We start from the raw sequence: 20,932 nt of genomic DNA, 5'->3' as shown, positions 1-20,932 counted from the left end.
CGCAAATATCATGTATTGTTTATTGATTAAAAATACTTACTTTACGATAGTTAAATTTTCTCACAAACAAAATCGCGTTCAAATCATTTGTTTCATTCTGTTCGATGACTTTATCAAAAACAAACTTACTCTGATATTGGTTATTGGTTATTCTCCCCCCCACCCCGCCCCAAAGAAAAATTATAAAGTTGATTCTTGAAACAGGTTACTATCATAAAATAATTTTCACACGTGAAGCACTTTACCTGAAACATTTTAACTGTCCAAACTCCGAAGTGCTATCACTTATGAAAAGCCTATGAACTTATACTGTAGATCATTGTTGCCAGGTGTATGAGGACAGAGGAGGATATGAGTAGAATAGGCCAGACTATTCAGCGTGTGAGTAGGTAAAGGGAAAGTGAACCGTAACCAGAGGGAAGGATCCAATGCAGTACTGTCTGGCCAGTTGTAGCGATATCTGTGTCGGCCAGATATTTTCGGTCTGGTTTATATATATGTATATATATATATATATATATATATATATATATATATATATATATATATATATATATATATATATATATATATGCATATATAAATATGTATACATACATTATATATATATATATATATATATATATATATATATATATATATATATATATATATATATATATATATATATATATATATACTTAGAGAGAGAGAGAGAGAGAGAGAGAGAGAGAGAGAGAGAGAGAGAGAGAGAGAGAGAGAGAGAGAGAGAGAGACTTACCCCATTATTTATCATTGTATTTCTTTCAATAAATAGTTTGAAATTCCGATCTTCTTTTATTAGTAAAAGAGCAGGGATTACTAGTCAACATTCAATTGTACCCATCGGCTTTTACGCTGACTTAATTACGAATACCACAAGTGCTTCAGGAAATTGAATGAGCTCCGTAAAACCACGACGAGTACCTGCTCCTTTACTAAAACTTAATTTACTTTCCATTTGACATTATATCATAGAAACATATAAATAAAAGAAAATTATTTATAAGTTTATCTTGCGATGCTTGATGTGAATTGATATTGAAAACCTACTTGTCTTTGCTAATCTATCTATTTACCAAGGCACTTCCTCCAATTTTGGGAGTAGCCGACATCAAACAAATGAACAAAAGGGGACGTTTCCTCTCCCCGCTCCTCCCAGCCTAACTAGGGATTCAGCCGAGTTTGACTCGCCATTCATTCCTATTTCTAGCATGCTATCTTGCCTCTCTAACATCTATCCTCCTATTACCCAGAGCTTTCTTCACTCCCTCCATCCACCCAAACCTTGGCCTTCCTCTTGCACTTCTCCCATCAACTCTTGCATTCATCACCTTCTTTAGCAGACAGGGACTTTTTATTCTCTCAACATGGCCAAACCACCTCAACACATTCATATCAACCCTAGCTGCTAAATCATTTTTTACACCCGTTCTAACCCTCACTACTTCGTTCCTAACCCTATCTAATCGAGATACATCAGCCATACTCCTCAGACACTTCATCTCAAACACATTTAATTTCTGTCTCTCCGTCACTTTCATTCAACACAACTCCGATCCATACATCGCAGTTGGTTCTCATACAGAACTCTCTTTACATTCATGCCTAACCGTCTATTCTTTACCACTCCCTTCACTGCACCCAACACTTCTCATCCTTTGTTCACTCTCTGACGTACATCTGCTTCTACTCCACCTTTTGCTGCAACAACAGACCCCAAGTAGGCTACTTAAACTGATCTACTTACCCAAATAACTCTCCATTTAACATGACATTCAATCTCGCACCACCTTCCCTTCTCATACATCTCATAACCTTACTCTTACCCAAATTAACTCTCAACTTCTTTCCCTCACATACACTTCAAAATTTTGTCACTAATCGACCAAGCTTCTCTTTCAAGACGGCTACCAGTACAGTATCATCCGCAAACAACAACTGATTCACCTCCCATTCATGATCACTCTCATCTATCACTTTCAATCCTTGACCAAGCACTCGAGCATTCACCTCTCTGACCACTCCATCAACAAATAAGTTGAACAACCATGGCAACATCACACATCCCTGTCTCAGCCCCACTCTCACTGGAAACTACTCGTTCACTTCATTTCCTATCCTAACACGGGTTTTACTACCTTTGCAGAAACTTTTCACTGCTTGCAACAACCTTCTATTAATTTCTTATAAACCTCATCACATTCCACATCGCTTCCCAGTCAACTCTATCTTAAGCCTTCTCCAGATCCATAAACGCAACATACACCTCCTAGTCTTTTGCTAAATATTTCTTGCATATGTGCCTAACTGTAAAAATCTGATTCATACATCTCCTACCTTTTCTAAAACCACCAAGTACTTCTAAGACTGTATTCTCTGTTTTTCCTTAATTATATTAATCAGTACTCTACCATACACTTTTCCAGCCACACTGAACAAACTTATACTCTTTGAATTACAACACTCATGTACATCTCCCTTACCCTTAAATGGTGGTACAATAGACGCACGCACCCAGTTTACTGGTACCATTGACAGCATGAAACATATAAAAAATCTCACCAACCATTCAGGTACAGTCACAACCCCGTCCTTTAACATCTCAGCTCTCACAACATCGTAATTGTTAACCTATTTCGTGTTTTGATGACTAAATTTCATTTGATAAGCGAAATTCTTTATGACTATCTTAGGTGGTCATATTAAAAGATAATTGATTTAAATCACACATTTCATTACGTGTTTGGTGTTTATTGGGAACCATTTTTATTTTAAATCTTTTTTTTTTTTTACATCTGATCTTAGAACCACATGTCATCAACTTTCATATCAACTAGAGAGATAATCGATAGGAATGGGAACTATTGGGAAGTTATCATTTGTTAACCCAAGGAAAGGAAATGACCGACATTGTGTTGTTAGGAAAATTCAAAAGTCTGCAAAACCCTCAAGATTGATCAACATTGCGAGACTAATCGCGATTTATTAAGAAAGCTGAAAGGAAAATATTCTGGACATAATGAAGACGAGCAAAATGGACTTTACTGAAAATAAGAAAATTTTTCCTCGCCTAAGTACTTTATACCATACAAGCTTTGGTGTAGGAACTTTTAGGTATGTATTCTTTTTTTAAACGAACTGTCTAAAAATATTTGCGTATGAGCATTTGCCTACGAAATTTTGAAGGTACAAATTCTAGGGAACGTATGCACACCAAATATTTAACCTTATCCTTCGAATGATTGCCATAAGAAGGTTTTCTACACAAGCTTTTGCTTAGAATCCATACTGGTTAAGGCGTCCTTTACAAATTGAGGAACGTCGTAGTCAAAGAGATAAAAATCCTGCTTATAAATAGAGTACACTCGAGCTATGATGTCATCAGGTATATCTCTAAAATAGGATTCGTATATCGGAGAAGTCTTTTTGCTTGCTTTGTTCCTTTGAGTAGATACATTAATCTCTTCAATTCCAAGTTTGAGGACGATATAGCGAAGGTCATCCTCAAATGTTTCCAACTTAACAATGTAATCATATGGGATGCGACAGGGCCTGCAGTTGCTGCTGTAGGGACGCCAGTGTCTTCCCATGCCCACGGTGCCACGCTTCTGGAAGTTATAATACTTGTTAAATGGATAATTTTATGATTGATCACTATATATATATATATATATATAAATATATATATATATATATATATATACACACACACACACACACACACACACACATATATATATATATATATATATATATATATATATATATATATATACATATGCTCACACAGACACACATACACACACACACACACACACACACCCATATATATATATATATATATATATATATATATATATATATATATATATATATATATATATATATATATGTATACTTACAAAGGTGGTCTTCATGAGAGTAGAATATTTCATTCAGTTCTTTTATTTGTGTATTTAAGAGATTTATAGCCAGCTCGTAAGGTGAGTTCTATTCACATAGGGTTAAGTAATGAATGTAAATTACATAAGACTATCATCATTCCTTTAACTGTGTTTTCATTCAATTCCATATATGTAAATTTATGTTATTTTCAAGAATTACATTTTTATTTCACGTAGTTTTGTTAAGAAGTCTTATGTAAACTTGTTAAAATGTATGCTGTATAACAAACGATAGGGATTTCATCATGTTTACACGTGGTTGGAAGGTACTTGGTTTGGTGTTTTCTGACAGTTTTCCTTGATTTTGTTTTGGAATTTTTCCACCTATGTCTTGTGATGATTCCAATACGAATCTTGTTAAATTACCCTCCATCCCTCTTTGCTTTCTTCCATTCCATCATGTAGCTGGGAGTACATATTTTGTATTGCTAAACTAAACTCATCAGACTTTTCTCATATTACAGGATAGTTTATTTTCTTTCTTAAAATTATTCTTTTTTCTCTCTTTCCTTAGATCTGGACAAATTTTACTTCTCACCATTCTGTGGTGGCTTGACTTTAACTAGTTTAACACTTTTACATCTTCAACTAAATTGACTTTTTCACTGGGAATAAAATATAGTTCGCTTTCGTGTCTACATTTGGGCCTCTCATGTCCATTTCATATATTCCTCTTTATTATACAAGGTGTTCATGATTGTAATATTGTCTCTTTCAGAAAATTCTACAATGATGTGTCTTTTGTCATATCTCGTGCCTATTATAAATTTACCCACTGCTGATTCTCCTCTCTTCTTTTGACCTACTTTAGCACAGAAATCTCCCAAAACAAATGTACATTGAATCCTAAGTTTCTTTTACAGATAACTCCAGACTTTCATAAAAAGTTTATATTTTTTGCCTCTCTGTGGGCTTTTGTTGGTCCGAATGTTTCAATGATCTGCAGTTTATATTTCTTATTTAGTTTGATAATCAATTCTGTAATTCTATCATTAGTACTCCATAATTCTTCTAGATACCTGCAAGATTTTCATTAATAAGAAAAAACATTCTTTTTTTTTCCTTTTATGTACTCTGAAGTGAAATATATCCGCTTCTTTTAACTTTTTATAAGATTTTCTAGTTCTTCTGATTCCACCTAATCCTGAGATATTCCAACTAATTTATTTCAGCTTTTGGTATCACAGAAAGATCCTCTTCCTTAGATGAGGTCCTGACGTATTTAGCAAGGTTCAGTTTCTAAAGGAGGCCTGTTCTAGTCCAGAGAATTTTAACATCCCCCTGCAGTGGGACTTATCTACCCGCCTCCTTAGGTAGTTGTGCCATTGCCACTGGGGACTGAGGGCAGGGAAGGGGTTGTTTTATTCTTGTCTGATATTTGGCCAGTTTTCATCACTATGATGGCCACTGCAGATTAATGATGGTGGGAGATTTTGGTTATAGTACAGCCTTGCTGATCATGGCAATACGCAAACTGTTTCACCATGGTAATGTATATTACGGTAATTCCCAGCCTAGGGTCCGCAAAGGTAATGCAGCTGTGAACAAAATTGAAACACATGCACACATATTCATACAATTATTTCTAGTATCTTTCTCTCTGTCTCCCCTTCTGAATTAATTCAGTTGGCCAAAACTTTACAGCATCCACTAAAAATCATTTTTAAATGAGGTAGGAAGGAAATATAATTTATTATATATAATGAATGAATAGTAAATACGATGTAGGAACTGGGAACCTATACCAGGGAAGCCAAGATTGGTGAATCCCCCCCCCCCCTCTCTCTCTCTCTCTCTCTCTCTCTCTCTCTCTCTCTCTCTGTCATATAATTTCTAAAAATTGCAAAATACCGGACTCATTAAGAACATATTTTGCCTATGATATAGGCTACGGGAAAATTAGGAAACGCAACATAATTTATAATTAATTAACTAATTTATAGAAATGATGATATTAACTATATTTCAAGATTAATATATCTATCAATATCTATTGTTTTCACGGTGTATGAATGTTGTAGGAAACCAAGTCTATGTTTTAGTTAACTTGTTCATTGCGGCTCATCCGGAATTTTTAAATATTTCTTCCACGGAATTACCGGTATTCTAAATTAGAATATAAAATGAAAATGAAAATTTCTGGATTTGAGCTTAAATCCCTGAACTAAAAATTGGTCTAAATATGGCTGTATCACAAAATATAGAGATCCTAGTATGGAAACCCTAAACCGGTGTTTTTATCATGTCCAATCTACGATCGAGCTTCAACAAAATCCCACCTAACAAAATGTAGGGTCGTTTTGAAATGTTTGAACAGACAATCAGACCAAGACATTCAATGTAAACATGACTTGAGAATTCCTCAGTATCAGTAAAACAAGATAAAGTATTTGGTTCTTTTTTTGTATTTGTTCTTTTATTTTTTATTCATTCGTTATCCTATTTAGGACTAGTAATCAAGTCAATAACTTGTGGGCTGTGGGGAAAAACCATTGAAAAAAGGGGGGTCCTTGGTAGTGGACAGGTTGGGAATCACTGGTATATTATTCATTCTCCAATTTTTACAAACAAGAAATTATGTCACAAGAAAATATCATTGCTTCATTTGTCAGTCACAGAAAGCATTGTCGTAAAATCTTTTACGGTGCCTATAATGATTATAGTAATGATGTGAATTACCCTTTCAAATGAAAGCATTAAAATCTTGAAATAAACCGTAAGGCTATGGAATAAAATTAAGTTCAGTAAGGTTATGTAAGAAAGCATAAAGTGAAAGAAGCTTAGGTTAGAATCAGTTATGTCAGTTTATATTAATTTCGGAAGGACAAGATTACATTATGTGAAGTTAAGTTAGGTTAGTTTAGGTTGGTAGTCGCACATCAATACTTACATTTTCTTCTATGATTGCTCTCAGAAATATAGAGAAAGGGACAGCCACCCTGAGGTTGTGTATAATGGGTCGGCCCATCAGTGTCAAGACTGGCCTATACATTTTCATCCTGATTTTGAAAGTAAATAGAACATGTAGCACTTTAACTTAATAGGTTATATCTATGGTGACTGAATCACCATTACTAACATTACTGAATATCCTAATTTCAGGATTATATCTAACATAATTGAATACAAGGTTTTTCTCAGGCAAAATTATAATCCAGAATGTCTTGAAGTTGCTAGCATACGTCACTCTTCAGCTTGGCTGTGGCCTATCTTAACTGAACAAGTACATGGTAATAACTATATTTAACTCAACAGGCATTGTGAATTCCTTGAGCAATGCATTTGAATCACTTCCTTCCAACTCTGATTATATTTAGAGAAAAAAATTGTATATAGATGCACATTACATTATATAGTGAACTCATCATTGGCCTCTTATTGATCTTTTAACCATTTTACACTAATTTACAATTGATAGTCTACCCTAACAGAGTCCAACCTAATTCAACACGGGTATCCTTAGGAACTAGTAAGACCCTGACAGGTAGTTCGTGCCCCTACATAAAGGGGTCAGTTGCCTAATGTGCCCTCTCCAATGCCTTCTATTAAAGGCATCCTCTTCCACCAAACCTCTTGTCTCCATATCAAACTACATCTTATCTCCCATCTAATTCTTTGCCTCCCTCTCAGTCTTCTTCCCTTAACAGGTTCTTCCCAAGCCCTCCTCACTCCCTCCCCACCATTCATCCTTAATACATGCCTACACCATCTCAGTTGCGACACTCTTATCACCTCTATAATCTTCACTATGCCTGCCATTCTTCCTATTTCTTACTTTTCCAATCTTTCAAGCAGTGATATTCCCATAACCCACTCAGCGTTCTCATCTCTGTTCGCTCAAGCTTTGCTTCCTCTTTTTGTCTTAGAGCCCACATTTCTGATCCATACACTAACACTGAACTTATTACTTTACTATAGATCTTAACTTTTTTCTTGATTTGCATTTTCTCATCACATACCACTCCCTCTCCTTCCCTTCCATTCCCCAACCTGCTTTTATCCTATTCTCAACTTCTGTATCCTATCTTCCCTCCTGACATATACTACATCCAAAGTATCTGAATTGTTCTACCTGCTTCATAACCGAGCCTTTACTTTGATGCATAACTATCCTGTCTATACCTTCCTTACTGCTCACCTTATCTTCAGACTTATCCACATTTACTCTCAAGCCACTCCTCTCCAAAGTCTCTTGCCCCTCCACAACTTATCTCTCTAAGTCTTCCTCATTTTCAATGGTAATCACCAAATCAGTTGTATATAAAAACTCCCACAACTCTTCATTGCTGATCTCGCCACTTAACAAATCCATGACCGCGATAAATAGTCATTATTCTGTTTTACATCATCTTTACTAACCTAACCAATTTCTTCGGAACTTTCCTCTTCCTCAAGTAGCAAAATATTGCTTCTCTTGGTATTCTATCATAAGCGTACTCTAGATCTACAAAGGCACAGAAGAGCTTCTGGTTTCCCTCTAGCCTCTTGTCCTGTAGCTGCCTTAATATAAAGATGGCATCCACACTCCCTCTACCTCTCATAAATCCGTACTGGTATTCCCCAGACTTCACAATCTCTCTCAATATCTCGTCTAGTCCCTTTTAAAAACTTTCAAACCATGATCTTTTAGTTGAATTTCCCTGTAGTTACCGCAATCCATGGCATCACCTCTCTTCTTAAATATAAATACCATTAGACTCTCCTCCCAGTCCTTGGGCATTATTTCTTCTTCCTATATTGCTCTTAATAAATCAAACACCAATTCTTCTCCCTCTGTAGCATCCTGACCATTTCAATTTGAAACTCTAATGGACCTGAAGCTTTACCATTTTTCTTTCTACCCAGTGCCCACTTTGCTTCTGTATTCCGCATCACCATCACTGTCTGCTCCAATAATTATCATCTCCTCCTCTTTCACTGTTCTAATAGCTGCCTCAAAATCTTGTCTAGATAATTCTTTTCCTTGGTTTTAGCAACCCCTTTAAGGAATATATGCTGAAATTGTATTTACTATCTCATCCTTTATTATTATAGGAAACTTTAAAAGCATATCATGTATTTGCTTTACTTCTACCTCATTTTCCCTTCTAGTTATTACGTATCATGTCCCCAACCCCATTTCTTCCCTCTCATGACCTATGGTAATAGAGCTTATACCCATTTCCTGTTTCTCTAATTCTATTTCCTTTCCATCTAGTCTCCTTCATACACATGATACCTATCCTCCTTCTCTCCATTACATCAACTATCTCCCTCAATCTTCCAGTTAGTGTACTGACATTCCAAGTACCTGCTCTGATCTTCCATTTTGTCAATAGCTTCTTTGGCTGCAGTTATGAACCCTTCGGTACCCCTTGTCTATTTATCAAGTACGTAAGGGGGGATCCTGACACGTGTCGCTTACAGGGGACTCCCTACGTGCATCCAAATTTCTTGTAGCATCAGACATGGTTTACAATTTGGGAGAGACATTTTACAATCGCATGCCCTTGCATTCATCAACCACAGTTATTAGTGGTGTCCCTAGCCTCTGACTATATAGTCCAACTACACGGCAACAGTTTCCACAGTTAGCCTTTTACTAAAAAGATAGACTACAAGGCAGCATCCGTACCCTTAAATGCCTAACCCTTCGAAAAAAATTAAAACACTACACAATGAACAGAATACCTGTATACATTTGATTCAGTGATTCCAATTGTGAATTATGAATCAAAATCACTACCCTACAGTAAGAACAGAAAATCAATAATAGTCAGTACAATGAGCATACTTAAGTTTAGTCGGAGCCCTTAGGCTACCATTGGCAAACTTGTCCATGTAGGCCGACACAAGGCGGGAAAAGGGATGTCTCACTGACATAACCCGGACGATCTTTTCTTCTTCATTTTCTTGGTGCATTTTTCTGTAAAGTCGAGATTTTCCCATTAACTGTCTGAAAAACAAGGAAATAGCCCAGTGAGGAAAGGAAGCAAGGAAAAAATTAATATTTTAAGAACAGTAACATTAGAATAAACATTTCCTATTTAAACTATAAAAAACTAACAAAAGAAGAGGAAGAAAAATTAGATAGAATTGTGTGCCCGAGTGTACCTTTAAGCAAGAGAACTCTAATCCAAGACAGTGGACGACCATGGTACAGAGGATATGCCACTACCTAAGACTAGATAAACATGGTTTGATTTTGGAATGTCTTTCTCCTAGAAGATCTGCTTACCATAGCTAAAGAGTCTCTTCTACCCTTACCAAGGGGATAGTAGCCACTGAAAAGTTATAGTGCAGTAGTTAACCCCTTAGGTGAAGAAGAATTGTTTGGTAATCTCAGTGTTGTCAGGTGTATAAGGATAGAGAAGAATCTGTAAAGAAAATGCCAGACTATTCAGTGTATGTGTAGGCAAAGGGAAAGTGAACCATAACCAGAGAGAAGGATCTTATTTAGTACTGTCTGGTCAGGAAAAGGAAACAGAGGAAGGTGGAGACGAGGGGCATGACAGCAGAAGGAACAGCCGAGGCAGTGGTGAGAGTGACTACGATGGACTCGATGGAGCACGCACTGGGACCTCTCTTGGTACCCCCGACCTCAACACTGCAGCACTAGGGACAGGAGTAGGGGGCAGTGGTATTGCTAGCGAGGTCGTTGGCACGTGCCCCACATATTTTAATTGGTGGCGCGGAATGTTAGCAGTAAGGATTGACCTACCAGATAAGTCCATTCCAGTGCTGATTGACACAGGAGCCAGCATTTTGCTTCTTGAACAAAGAATATCATTAAACCCACTACAGTCAGTGGCATCCATCATCATCGACACGCCCTGAGGAAATAAACTACAGGCAAGACATACAACGATCATCAACTTTAAGGTGGGATCTGTGAAGTTTACAGATGATTATTTTGTGTTGCCCACCTAGGGAATTCCAGAAATCGAGGCTATACATGGTTTGGGTTTTATAATGAGCAATCAAATATGCATGGGCGGGAAAAAAGATAGAATAACAGTAAAAACAGGAGGGTGTATTTTGCCGATGGAAAGTCATGAGAGAGTAAGTGCTTGTGCGATGACGTCGAGACGATTTAGTAAGGTAACAGCTGTACCTGAAAGAGGAGAAGTTGTGGTTTCTCAAAACACTTACAATCATATCAGTGACCCTGCGTCAGCCTCTCCCGGAGGGAACGAAGGTCGTAATTAAACCCATGACAGATGGGCACACGTAGTTTTAGAGGGCTTGTCAGAAATAAAAGAGAACAGAGCGGATATTACAATAGTTAATTAGTCAAATAAAAGAGTTGTGTTAGGAAGTGATTCTGTGTATGAATTGGAGTTATGTGAAATTACTAATAATGGGATCTTGGGAGCCACAACTCAAGCCCACACAGGTGAATGCACTCAGAACTTGATTATGCAAGCGCAAAAACTATGTCCACCAGAATATCAACCCGTAGTTAGTAACATTGTTAGTAATTTCAATTGGAGACGAGCCACCCGGGAGTTTTGATCGATTTCCCTTTAGCATTGAAACTGGACAGGCAGAGCCGATTAGGTCAAGGCCTTATAAGGTACGCATTAATTTTCAGGGGAAAATGAAAAGGGAAATCAGTAAATTAAGCGATCAATGGATTATCAAGGAAACCGAATCCCCCTGAGCTTCTCCAATTGTAGCTGTTAGGAAAAAGGATGTCTTGGTAAGATTGTGTGTTGATTATAGGAAGTTGAATGCAGTCACTATGAATAATGCATTTCCATTGCTCTCAATCGAAGAATTGCTTGTCAAGGTACGGGATAGTGAATATTTTACAACTATCGGTTTAAAATCTGGATACTATCAAATACCCATTCAGGAAGAGAGTAGATGTAAAATGGCATCTATAGCCAACGATTAACTATTTCAGTTTAATTTTCTTCCTTTCGGTGTTAAAAATGCTGCAAGTAGTTGTTTTAGAGTAATGATGGTGGTGTCTCCCTTGATTGGCCATAAAGTTTTTGTTTATTTAGACAATATCATATTTACAGGGAAAACGGTCGAAGAACATAATAATGATATTCGTAAAGTTTTAGAAGTGTTGTGACATAATGGTATGAAAATAAATTTGTCAAATTGCAAAACAGGTCGAATTTTTGTCATATAATAACTCCAGAATGTATCCAACCCTGCCCCAGTAAAGTAGAAGCTATTAGAGATTTCCCCAGGCCACGTACCCCTAAGGAAGTAGCTTAGTTCCTTGGGCTTGCTGGGTTATTACAGTAAATTCATAAGAGGTTTTGGAGAGATAGCGAGACCATTAGATGCTTTAAAGAAACAAAAAGTAATAAATTGTGGAGTGGAAGAAGAAAGGGCCTTTAATCATTTGAAAGCTGCCTTAAATAGCAATGACTTACTCGCATATCCTAAATTTGATCGCCCGCTTTTAGTGACAACACATGAGTGTAGCGTAGCTATTGGTGGCATAATTTCCCGAGATGATAAAGGCAGAGAGCGACCCATTTGTTTTGCTTTCAGGGCATTAAAAAGGGTAGAAAAGAATTATATTACATTCGATTGATAGGTATTGGCTATTCGTTGGGTTCTAGAGAGGCATCGGTTAATTTTTTAGGTCAGCCGATTAAGTTGCAAAGTGATCATCGGCCCTTACGTGATTTATTTTACAAAGGTGACTTGACGTCTAGACAGGCGAGATGGATTGAAAGATTGCGAGAGTTTAACAAAAAGGGTTTTGACCACATAGAAGGTAAAACTAACAAGGTAGCTGATACCCTCTCTAGAGGTGCAGTAATAGGATTAACAACTAGGGCGCAAATGAGGAACGAAGAACGAAACCAAACTATTGAAGGCCCATCAAAATAGAAAACGGGAGGCGAATTCACACGAGGAGCAATCAGAAAATGAGATCTGTGTGAGAGAGAGAGAGAGAGAGAGAGAGAGAGAGAGAGAGAGAGACGGGGGGTGGGGGGGGGGGGGGGTAAAAGTGAATGTGGGTGACTGAGGACATGACCAGGGGTGTCCGGAATGAGTGCCCTGATGATGCAGGTGTGATTGACTTGGGAGGTTGGGACAGAAAGGAAGTCTGCAAGGGACAGATAAAAGAGGAATGGATGGAAAGAGTTCAAGCAGTGATTAAAGGGGAATCAGAGAGTTATCCATTATTTCTAAATGTGCCTCGTGGGAATTTTTTTCATAGAGAATGATATACTGTGCTTACGAGAAGAGGGAGGGAAAATTTTGTGCGCAGCTGGTTCTTCTTCCCTCTTTAATTAATTGAGCCATTCACATTGTATATGCAAGTCCGTATGCCGGGCTTTTAGGGATTGATTGAACAGTAAGGAGAGCACGAGAATCCTTCTTTTGGTTAGGAATGAAAAAATCTATAGAAAACTATAGAAAATGTTGTCATGCTTATAACTGTTTCAAAGAACATGAAAACACTACTGGAAGCCAGAAAGTGCCCTGTGTTTCCTATTAAATTTTATAAGGTGCATATGGATGTGGTATGATCATTTCCTACTGGTATAACACAACATAAGTATGTATGTGTATTTGTGGATGCATTTACTTGTTACACTCATACTTACGCAATGCTGGATAAATCAGCAAATATTTAGCCCAGGCGCTGTGGTCTTTCATTACTAGATTTGGTTGCCCGAAAATTTTAATAAGTGATAATAGTCTCAAGTTCATAAATAAGGTGGTGAAATTGGTCACGTACTTAATGATAATTGAGTACTTTTCAGTGACCGCATATAGACCTTCAGCTAATGTGGAATCGCATAATAGGGAAGTAGTGCGAATTTTACGTTACTTAGTGGCTGAAGACCCCCCTTCATTGGCCCACCATGCTTCCTACTGCTGAGTTAGCTTTGAACATTGTATATAATGCTTTGCTAAGGAACACGCCATGTTACCATATACGGTACTCATTAATTCGTAACAGTTCCCAAATCATTCAGATGAGCAGTACCATGTCTATTTGCTAAATCTCTTAAGGGGAGAAATGAGCACTACTGAAAGTTTTTTGAAAAGAGCTAATGAAAAACATAGCTCAAAGTATGATGGTCGGTTCAAAACCGCACCGGTAAATGTATTTGTGGGTAATCGTGTGTATTTGAAATGATTACAACCTAGGAAACATAAACTAGAGCCATGGCATTTGGGTCCGTACCAAGTAAAGATGGTTAAATCTTACACAGTAATGATACAAACCATTATTAATGGTGCAGTGTCTGAACATCACCAGGAACACATACATGTGGTCCCGGAAGAGGTAGTTTTCAAAAGTGTCAATCAGAGTGTACCTCCTTCTCCCTGCATACGCAACATTCTTCAGTTGATGAGTAGGAATTTTTCTTTGCTTTTGTTGTTGTTGATGTTGTTGTTTGAATAGTGCTCATTTCTTCTTTTGATGAGTTCAAAATAAACTTCATGATAATAATGTGTTCTTATGTTGGTGCTTAGTGTATAAGTAAAGTGTTGCGATAATTTTGCTGAGTGTAGCAATACGTATGACATACTGCTGAGTGAACTTAAAAACAAACAGACAGGTTGAATAGGTCAGGTGTGATCTGTTAGGCGGATGCTGTACTATTGATGTATTTATATGAATTCTCGTTACTAGGATTGGGGCGGTTCCAGAATGGCAAATGGCTACGGGATTAAAGTTCAGCCTCGAGGAAAGGCAGTGTTAGAGAATGTGTAAATGTGGATATCTTATACTTAGGGTTATGAGAGAAGGGCGAGAAGCTGTATGATTTTCTCAGAAAATGGCTTGTGGCCACCAATTGATAGTTACAAGTGTAAGTGTAGTAGTGATTTTAAAAATGGCGAAACAGTGGTGGTGAGTTGTGTGGCGAAATTGTGCCCTAAATTCGGACAAGTAAAATCGAGGGATGAAGCAATATCTATTTACATAATACATATAATATATATATATATATATATATATATATATATATATATATATATATATATATATATATATATATATATATATATATATTTTTTTTTTGGGCTCAAGCCATGTCGTCCTGATGGAAGTTCCTATAAGTAGCTTCCTAAGGGATTTATGTACTACAGTGATATTCCCAGAGAATTTTACCTTTAGGTTTCCAGAATTCTAACTCCTGGCGCGAATATCCTTAAATTTTCTCTCAAGGATATTGCATAATATCAGAAGACATATTCTAGACACGCCACATAGCAATCTGCACCCCTAATAGCGTTTACGCTTCGAGGGGGAAAGTGGCAGAATTAGAAGGGGAGCCATATCAAGGTTACCCTAGTTCCCATACTACTAATTGAGTATTATAACAGTGCCATATCCAAGATGGGGGACATTCCTAATTCTGTAGCGATTTCGCAGGGTGGTGTTCCCTGTTGATCTGACAATTTTGATCGATTTTCAAGGATTATTATGCAATTTCAAGCTTCTTTCGCCTCTGGAAAGTTGAGTATTGAATCGTTACAATGTGTGTAATTTAGCTCCAGTCTCACAGTGAAATTAGAGTAATTTTTTGTGTTTAGGAGCTAGGCCTGTTACCGGAGGTGTCATGGGTGCTGTCGTTCATTAGGCATATGTTATTTAGTTAGTAGAACGACATTCCCGGTTTAAATAGCATTAATAATTTATCTATGGAAGCTATTTAGGCAATTTATACATGTAAAGATATTATATGCATAATTTTCCTTTTTTTATGTCGATCGTATATGTCAGAATTTCGGTGATTTAGGTAACCGAGATCTCGTCTTGCCTAGGTAACCTAGCCTAGGCAACATAGTATACTTTCGACATTTCCCCGGTTACCCTCGTGCATTGGTTATCAATTCATCGGAGATAGATATCTCCTAGAATTATTATATAACCGATACTCATCTCTAATAGAGATTTAAGGGTAATCTCTCCTACCTCTGAGTATAGCCTTAGGCTACAACCCTAGTAGGTCGTGCCTCGAGTTTTCATTCAGGCGTACATGACTAGCCTAGGGTTTTTTGTCTCTTCCCTTAACTGCAGATGGTAGGTTTTGGGATTCGGTCAGAACCTTAGAGTATTTAGTCTTGTGCCGACAGTCAGCCAGCAGGGTGAGTAGTCATTCCCCTGCAGGCTAGGCTGCCGACATAGGAGGCTAGCCCTGCCTAGGCTGCACCTGAAGTGGTTGTATGATGCCGCCACCTTCTCCCTATGGCCTAGTAGACTAGTCCTGTGCTCGCAGACCCTAGGCTGAGAAGTAGTTACACTCCTGAGGCCTAGGATGACGCCGGCACTGGAACTGTTTCTCCCCTGTTGAGATTAGGCGGCACTTTATTGGCAAACCCTAGGCTGGAGAATAGATGATTCTCCTGCTGCCTAGGATGGCACCGATACTGAAACAGAGTTTCTTAAGGGCGTGTAGGACCGGCACTTGCCGGGCCCTTCCACACCTTATTCAGGACCTTTTTCCCTCCCCCTTTGTTCTTTTCTGATGGCAGAGCCATTGCCTTTTCTGAGCCGGTGTCCTGCAACCTCACCGTTGCCAGTGGGTTGCGTGGGCCAGCTAGACTCCCTCTCTGCTGCTGTTGCCCGGCTGTCTGTGGCTATGGCAGCTGCAGGCAGCCATGACAATTTCCGGCGGCCATGTTGGCTGCTGGCGACCATGTGTTTTACATACTGTCGGCGGTTATGACGGCTGCCGGCGGCTATGCAAGCTACTAGTAGTCATGCCATCTGTCGGCAGCTACGACGGCTGCCGGACAGGCATGATGGCTGTGGGTGGGAAGTCCCTCCTGTCACTAGGTTCTTCAGTTCTCCCTTGGACTGCTGGCCAACAGTTCTGTTGTCGGGGTCTACCGCCGGCCAGGCCGACAGAGATAGGTGCTGACTCAGTCGGCAGCACGCCGACTGTACTAGCGCTGCCGGGGGCTAGCCTGCTGGCTATGTGCCAGCTGGATTCTGCCGGCAATAGTACTGTGGCTGGATGGAAGCCTGAGTGTTACATTCTCCCCTTCCATTTGAACCTTCATTCTGGAGAAAGGTAGTAAATTATACTTTTACATCCTTAATTACAGTATACATACACAGTAATAAAGCAATCTTCACTCCATGCTGTCTCTCTCTCTTTAGCTAGTTATGCCGGTTATATGCCGGCTGAATTACAGTATATATTTATACAGGTAGTCATTTTATTTGCAGTGTAGGATATACTGCAGATAGAAAACTATGTTATATATTATACTAGTAGTTATTTTCCAATATATTTTGGGTATCCTTGCCTGGGTGTTGTCCATCACATGCTTGCTATAATGGCAGCACACTGGCTGAACTACATTATACATAATTATATAGTAGCCATTAATTTGCAATATGATATATACTGCAAACAGAAAACTATAGTATGATTATACAGTAGTTAGTTCCTAGTACCTAGTAGGCTGACAGCCGGTGACCTGCCGCCAGCTGGCAAGCTGCCAACATGCGGTGGCCGGCGAGCTGCTGGTCACCATCACGGCCGACAATATGTTGACTGAACTGTCCCTGGTGCTAACCTTGCCGGCAATATGCCGGCTAGAACTACAGTATATGACTATACAGTAGCCAGTATGTTTGCAATATAGATCATACTGCAAACAGAAAACTACAGTATATACTATACAGTAGCGTATATTTTCCCAACACTATCTTGGGTATCCTTGTGCGGGCTTCTGCTTGTACCGTTCCCATATTGAAAGAATAGAATTCCTTCAATACTCGGATTAGAAATTAGTCATCCTTACCCCACAGTGTTAAGAATATAAAGGGGCAGTGATTTGTTCACTTCTCTACCCCTAGGGGTTAGAACCCTTTCGTTGGAGTTCCCTTGATAAAGGAATCTCCTTATAGTTAATATTGAGGGGAGGTAACAGCATTTGTTTGCAGGGGATACACAAGTATGTGTCTCCTACTATCCCTTTCTAGCTTACTATCCTAAGCTATTCTAGTCAAAAGATGACTTTCATATTTTGCTTATCAGTGAGACAATTAATTGTATACTCATTTGGCTTTCCTTTCTTTGCAGGAGGAACCCCAGATGACATGTGTTGCAGTGTTCTGCAATATCAAGAGTAAGTGTTTTTACAGTCATAATACATGCAGGTTTCATGCCCCCTGCAATATTATTTCCGAATCCCTACATTATTGGAACCCGCAGGTTTGCAATGTATGTCGGACCTTAATGTCCGAGGGTTTCGAGAATCCCAAGTCGATAGAGTCTAGGGATGCAGCTCGTACCAAATTACGCAACTGGGTGAGAGGCTTCCAGAAAATCTCTCCGGGACCATACCAACCTAATGATAGGATGCGTAATCTACTATTTCCGAAAGCAAGTAAGGAAATAGTGGGGCCCCAGGCACGATTCACATCTCCCGATGGCCAGATAGCCTTTGGGTCGGAGGGCAGGAAGCCCCCATGGGAAGAAGGGGAGAATGTTGTGTCGGAATTGTTTCCGTCTGTGCCGGCTCTAGAGCCATTGACATCGACATCTTCACCTCCTACCCTTCTATTAGATGGAATGGACCAATTATGGGCCCAAGTGAAAAATTTAATAGAAAATTTTCGCAAACAAGACGAAAAGCAGGAAGCGAAATGCAAGATAGAGCCGCGTGAAGCTCCACTTGTCGCTCCCCAAGGGTCATACAAACGACCCATAGATCAAGACCTTCCAACATGCTCCAAAACCAATCCCTGGAGGTTTGCGGAGCTGATGCTGATTTTAAACGGCAAACTCTAAATCTCGGAGAAGATGGGTGCTGTTCCTTTGGACAAAATCCAGTTTTGGCCAAGCTTTGACGCTTTCCCTAATTGTTTCGTCCGACGGAAGTATGAACCAATGTCAAGAAAAGAAACGGAATCAAAGGAGGTCATGATTCTCGACCATTATAAGGCACAGGCTATCCTGTCAAGTAGCCTGAAAAAGGCAGGTTAATCAGTGTCGAAGGTATTCACACTAGGTAACAGGCACCCTGCCTTTCTTGCTCCTGCTTCAATTTCATTCCCCTTTATGGGAAAGGCATTTAAATCTGTTGCCAAGGCAGTGGAGGCAGGTAGACAATGTCCTGTACTCGAGGAGAGCAAGCCTCTGTCACTAGCCTTTCTCAGACAGGAGAAGGACTGGAAGGAAGTCCTCTTAACCTTTTCAGTAGGAAGACTAGATGCGGATGTTGCCATTCGACAGTTTAACGAGAATCTCACTAAACTATCCGAGTTTCTCATGTATAATGAACAAGAGACAAAGGAGAGACTTGCAGCCTCCCTATCCTTACAAAACTACATAGAGTTGTGTTCAACCCATCAAAGTACCCCAGACATGCTCATGGTCTTAGCCAAAATGCATATGGCTACCTTAGTAAAAGACCTTTATGCCTTTAGGAAGGCTAGGAGAGCATGTAGGCAGCTTGTGTTCGCTGCCACAACAGTGAAACATGAAACAAGGAAGCTAATATCTTCCAACATCTAGGGTAAGACCTCTTCCCAGACAAGGTAGTTAGAAAAGTTATTAAGAACGCCACCACGGAGAACATAGGACTTCTCCAAAAGTGGGGCATCCTTTCAAAGAGAAAGTCTTCCGCGGTTGTGGGTCCCCAACCTAAAAGGAAGACGGAAAAGTCTGGAAATATACCTCGGGCTGTTCAACAACATCCCACAGTTGCAGTGACCGCGGTGCCACAGGCAGGTGGTCGAATATATAAACCCACTGATCATTCGAAGCATAGAGATGCTTCTGGTAAGAGGGAGGTTCCTTCAGGATCGCTGGACCTTCGATCCATGGGTCCAAGGCCTCATCAAGATGGGACCAAGATGGGCGGTAGAAATGTCTCCACCATCATTTCCACAACTCTTCCTACAATCCAAAACCCTCCTGGAGGAGTATACCTTAGAGCTCTAGAGCATAGAGGTGGTAAGGAAACTATAGTCCATCGAATTCCAGGGAAGACTGTTTGGTGTTCACGAGAAGGACTCAAGAGGACTCTGAGTCATTGTGGACTTGTCGCCACTCAACAAGTTCAAGTAAAACATCGAGTTCAGAATGTTAATCCTTCTGAATATAAGGACCCTATTTCAAAAAGGGGTGTTTATTGTCAGACATGAAAGGTGTCTATTGGCAACTTCCAGTCAGTCACCCCCTCCCCTCCTATCTAGGATTCAAGTTACAGAGGGTAACGTATATCCTAGGAAAAATACTTGTCGGACTAGACACAGTCCTAAGTATCTTCACAGGATTGGCAGACACAGTCACGCAGAAAGCAAGCCTAGAAATGGTTCAGGAAACAATGTACCTGGACGAGAGGCTGGGGTGGGCAGCACCCAAAGTGGCTAGTCTATGAACATCCAAGGAAATGATCCGGTTCCTGGAACATCGCGGATACAAGATAAGCTTCAAGAAGTCTCGATTCTCTCCAGCTCCTTTCCCTTGGGAATGTAAAGGGAGATTGCAGGGTCGGTCAAGAGACTCTGGTAATCAGTCAGATTTCCAAGACGTTAACAGGGAGGAGCTCTGAACTCTCTCCAATTTGCAATAGTGACAGACCCAGTGATAAGAGCACAGCTGAAAGATACGTTAAGAGTCTGGAGAAGATACGCATCAAACGCTCGAAGAGATCTAAAAAGATCGATATTGGTCCTTCCTTAATCGCTCCCCTAGCAAAGGTCAAAGCCCGAAAGTCCCAAGACCATGTTGGTCCTGTCAAAAGTGGGGAAACTCTCTCCACGCAGATCAGACCTCCTATGGCTGATCTGGGACACCGAAGCGATAATGAGACGTCGGAATCGACAATGCTAGAGAACGTCTCATACAGTTTAAGTGATGTTAACCATCCCTTACTTAAAGGGATGGCACCTGTCACCAGTTCATGTACAATCGATCTGCAATGTGACAGTGGATGCTCTACTTGGGCTCAAGCCGATAGAGTTAGAATGGTCCACGGACGCAGACCTATTCTCTCCCAGATGGGAACAAGTCCCGAGCTGCAGA

The 20,932-nt window shown here is 39.4% G+C and overlaps 1 protein-coding gene across 2 annotated transcripts in view; it reads right to left on the bottom strand.

Annotated features, from left to right (window-relative positions):
• Positions 1-729: 729 nt before the first annotated feature.
• LOC137633321 (carbohydrate sulfotransferase 11-like) overlaps positions 730-20,932 on the bottom strand; it is a 47,990-nt gene continuing 27,787 nt past the window's right edge. The window contains exons 3-5 of one of the 2 annotated variants that reach the window (XM_068365561.1): positions 9,739-9,900; positions 6,856-6,964; positions 730-3,629 (exon numbers count right to left, since the gene is read on the bottom strand). In XM_068365561.1, the coding sequence (XP_068221662.1) occupies positions 3,282-3,629; positions 6,856-6,964; positions 9,739-9,900 (619 nt within the window). In that variant the 3' untranslated portion in view covers positions 730-3,281. The remainder of the gene's footprint in view (positions 3,630-6,855; positions 6,965-9,738; positions 9,901-20,932) is intronic. The other variant, XM_068365562.1, reaches the window with a different exon arrangement.

Source organism: Palaemon carinicauda, chromosome 42 (genome assembly GCF_036898095.1).
Source record: "Palaemon carinicauda isolate YSFRI2023 chromosome 42, ASM3689809v2, whole genome shotgun sequence".
In the NCBI taxonomy this organism is placed as follows: Eukaryota; Metazoa; Arthropoda; class Malacostraca; order Decapoda; family Palaemonidae; genus Palaemon; species Palaemon carinicauda.
Note: the sequence above shows the minus strand (reverse complement) of the source record. Positions and strands in the feature narration are given on the sequence as shown.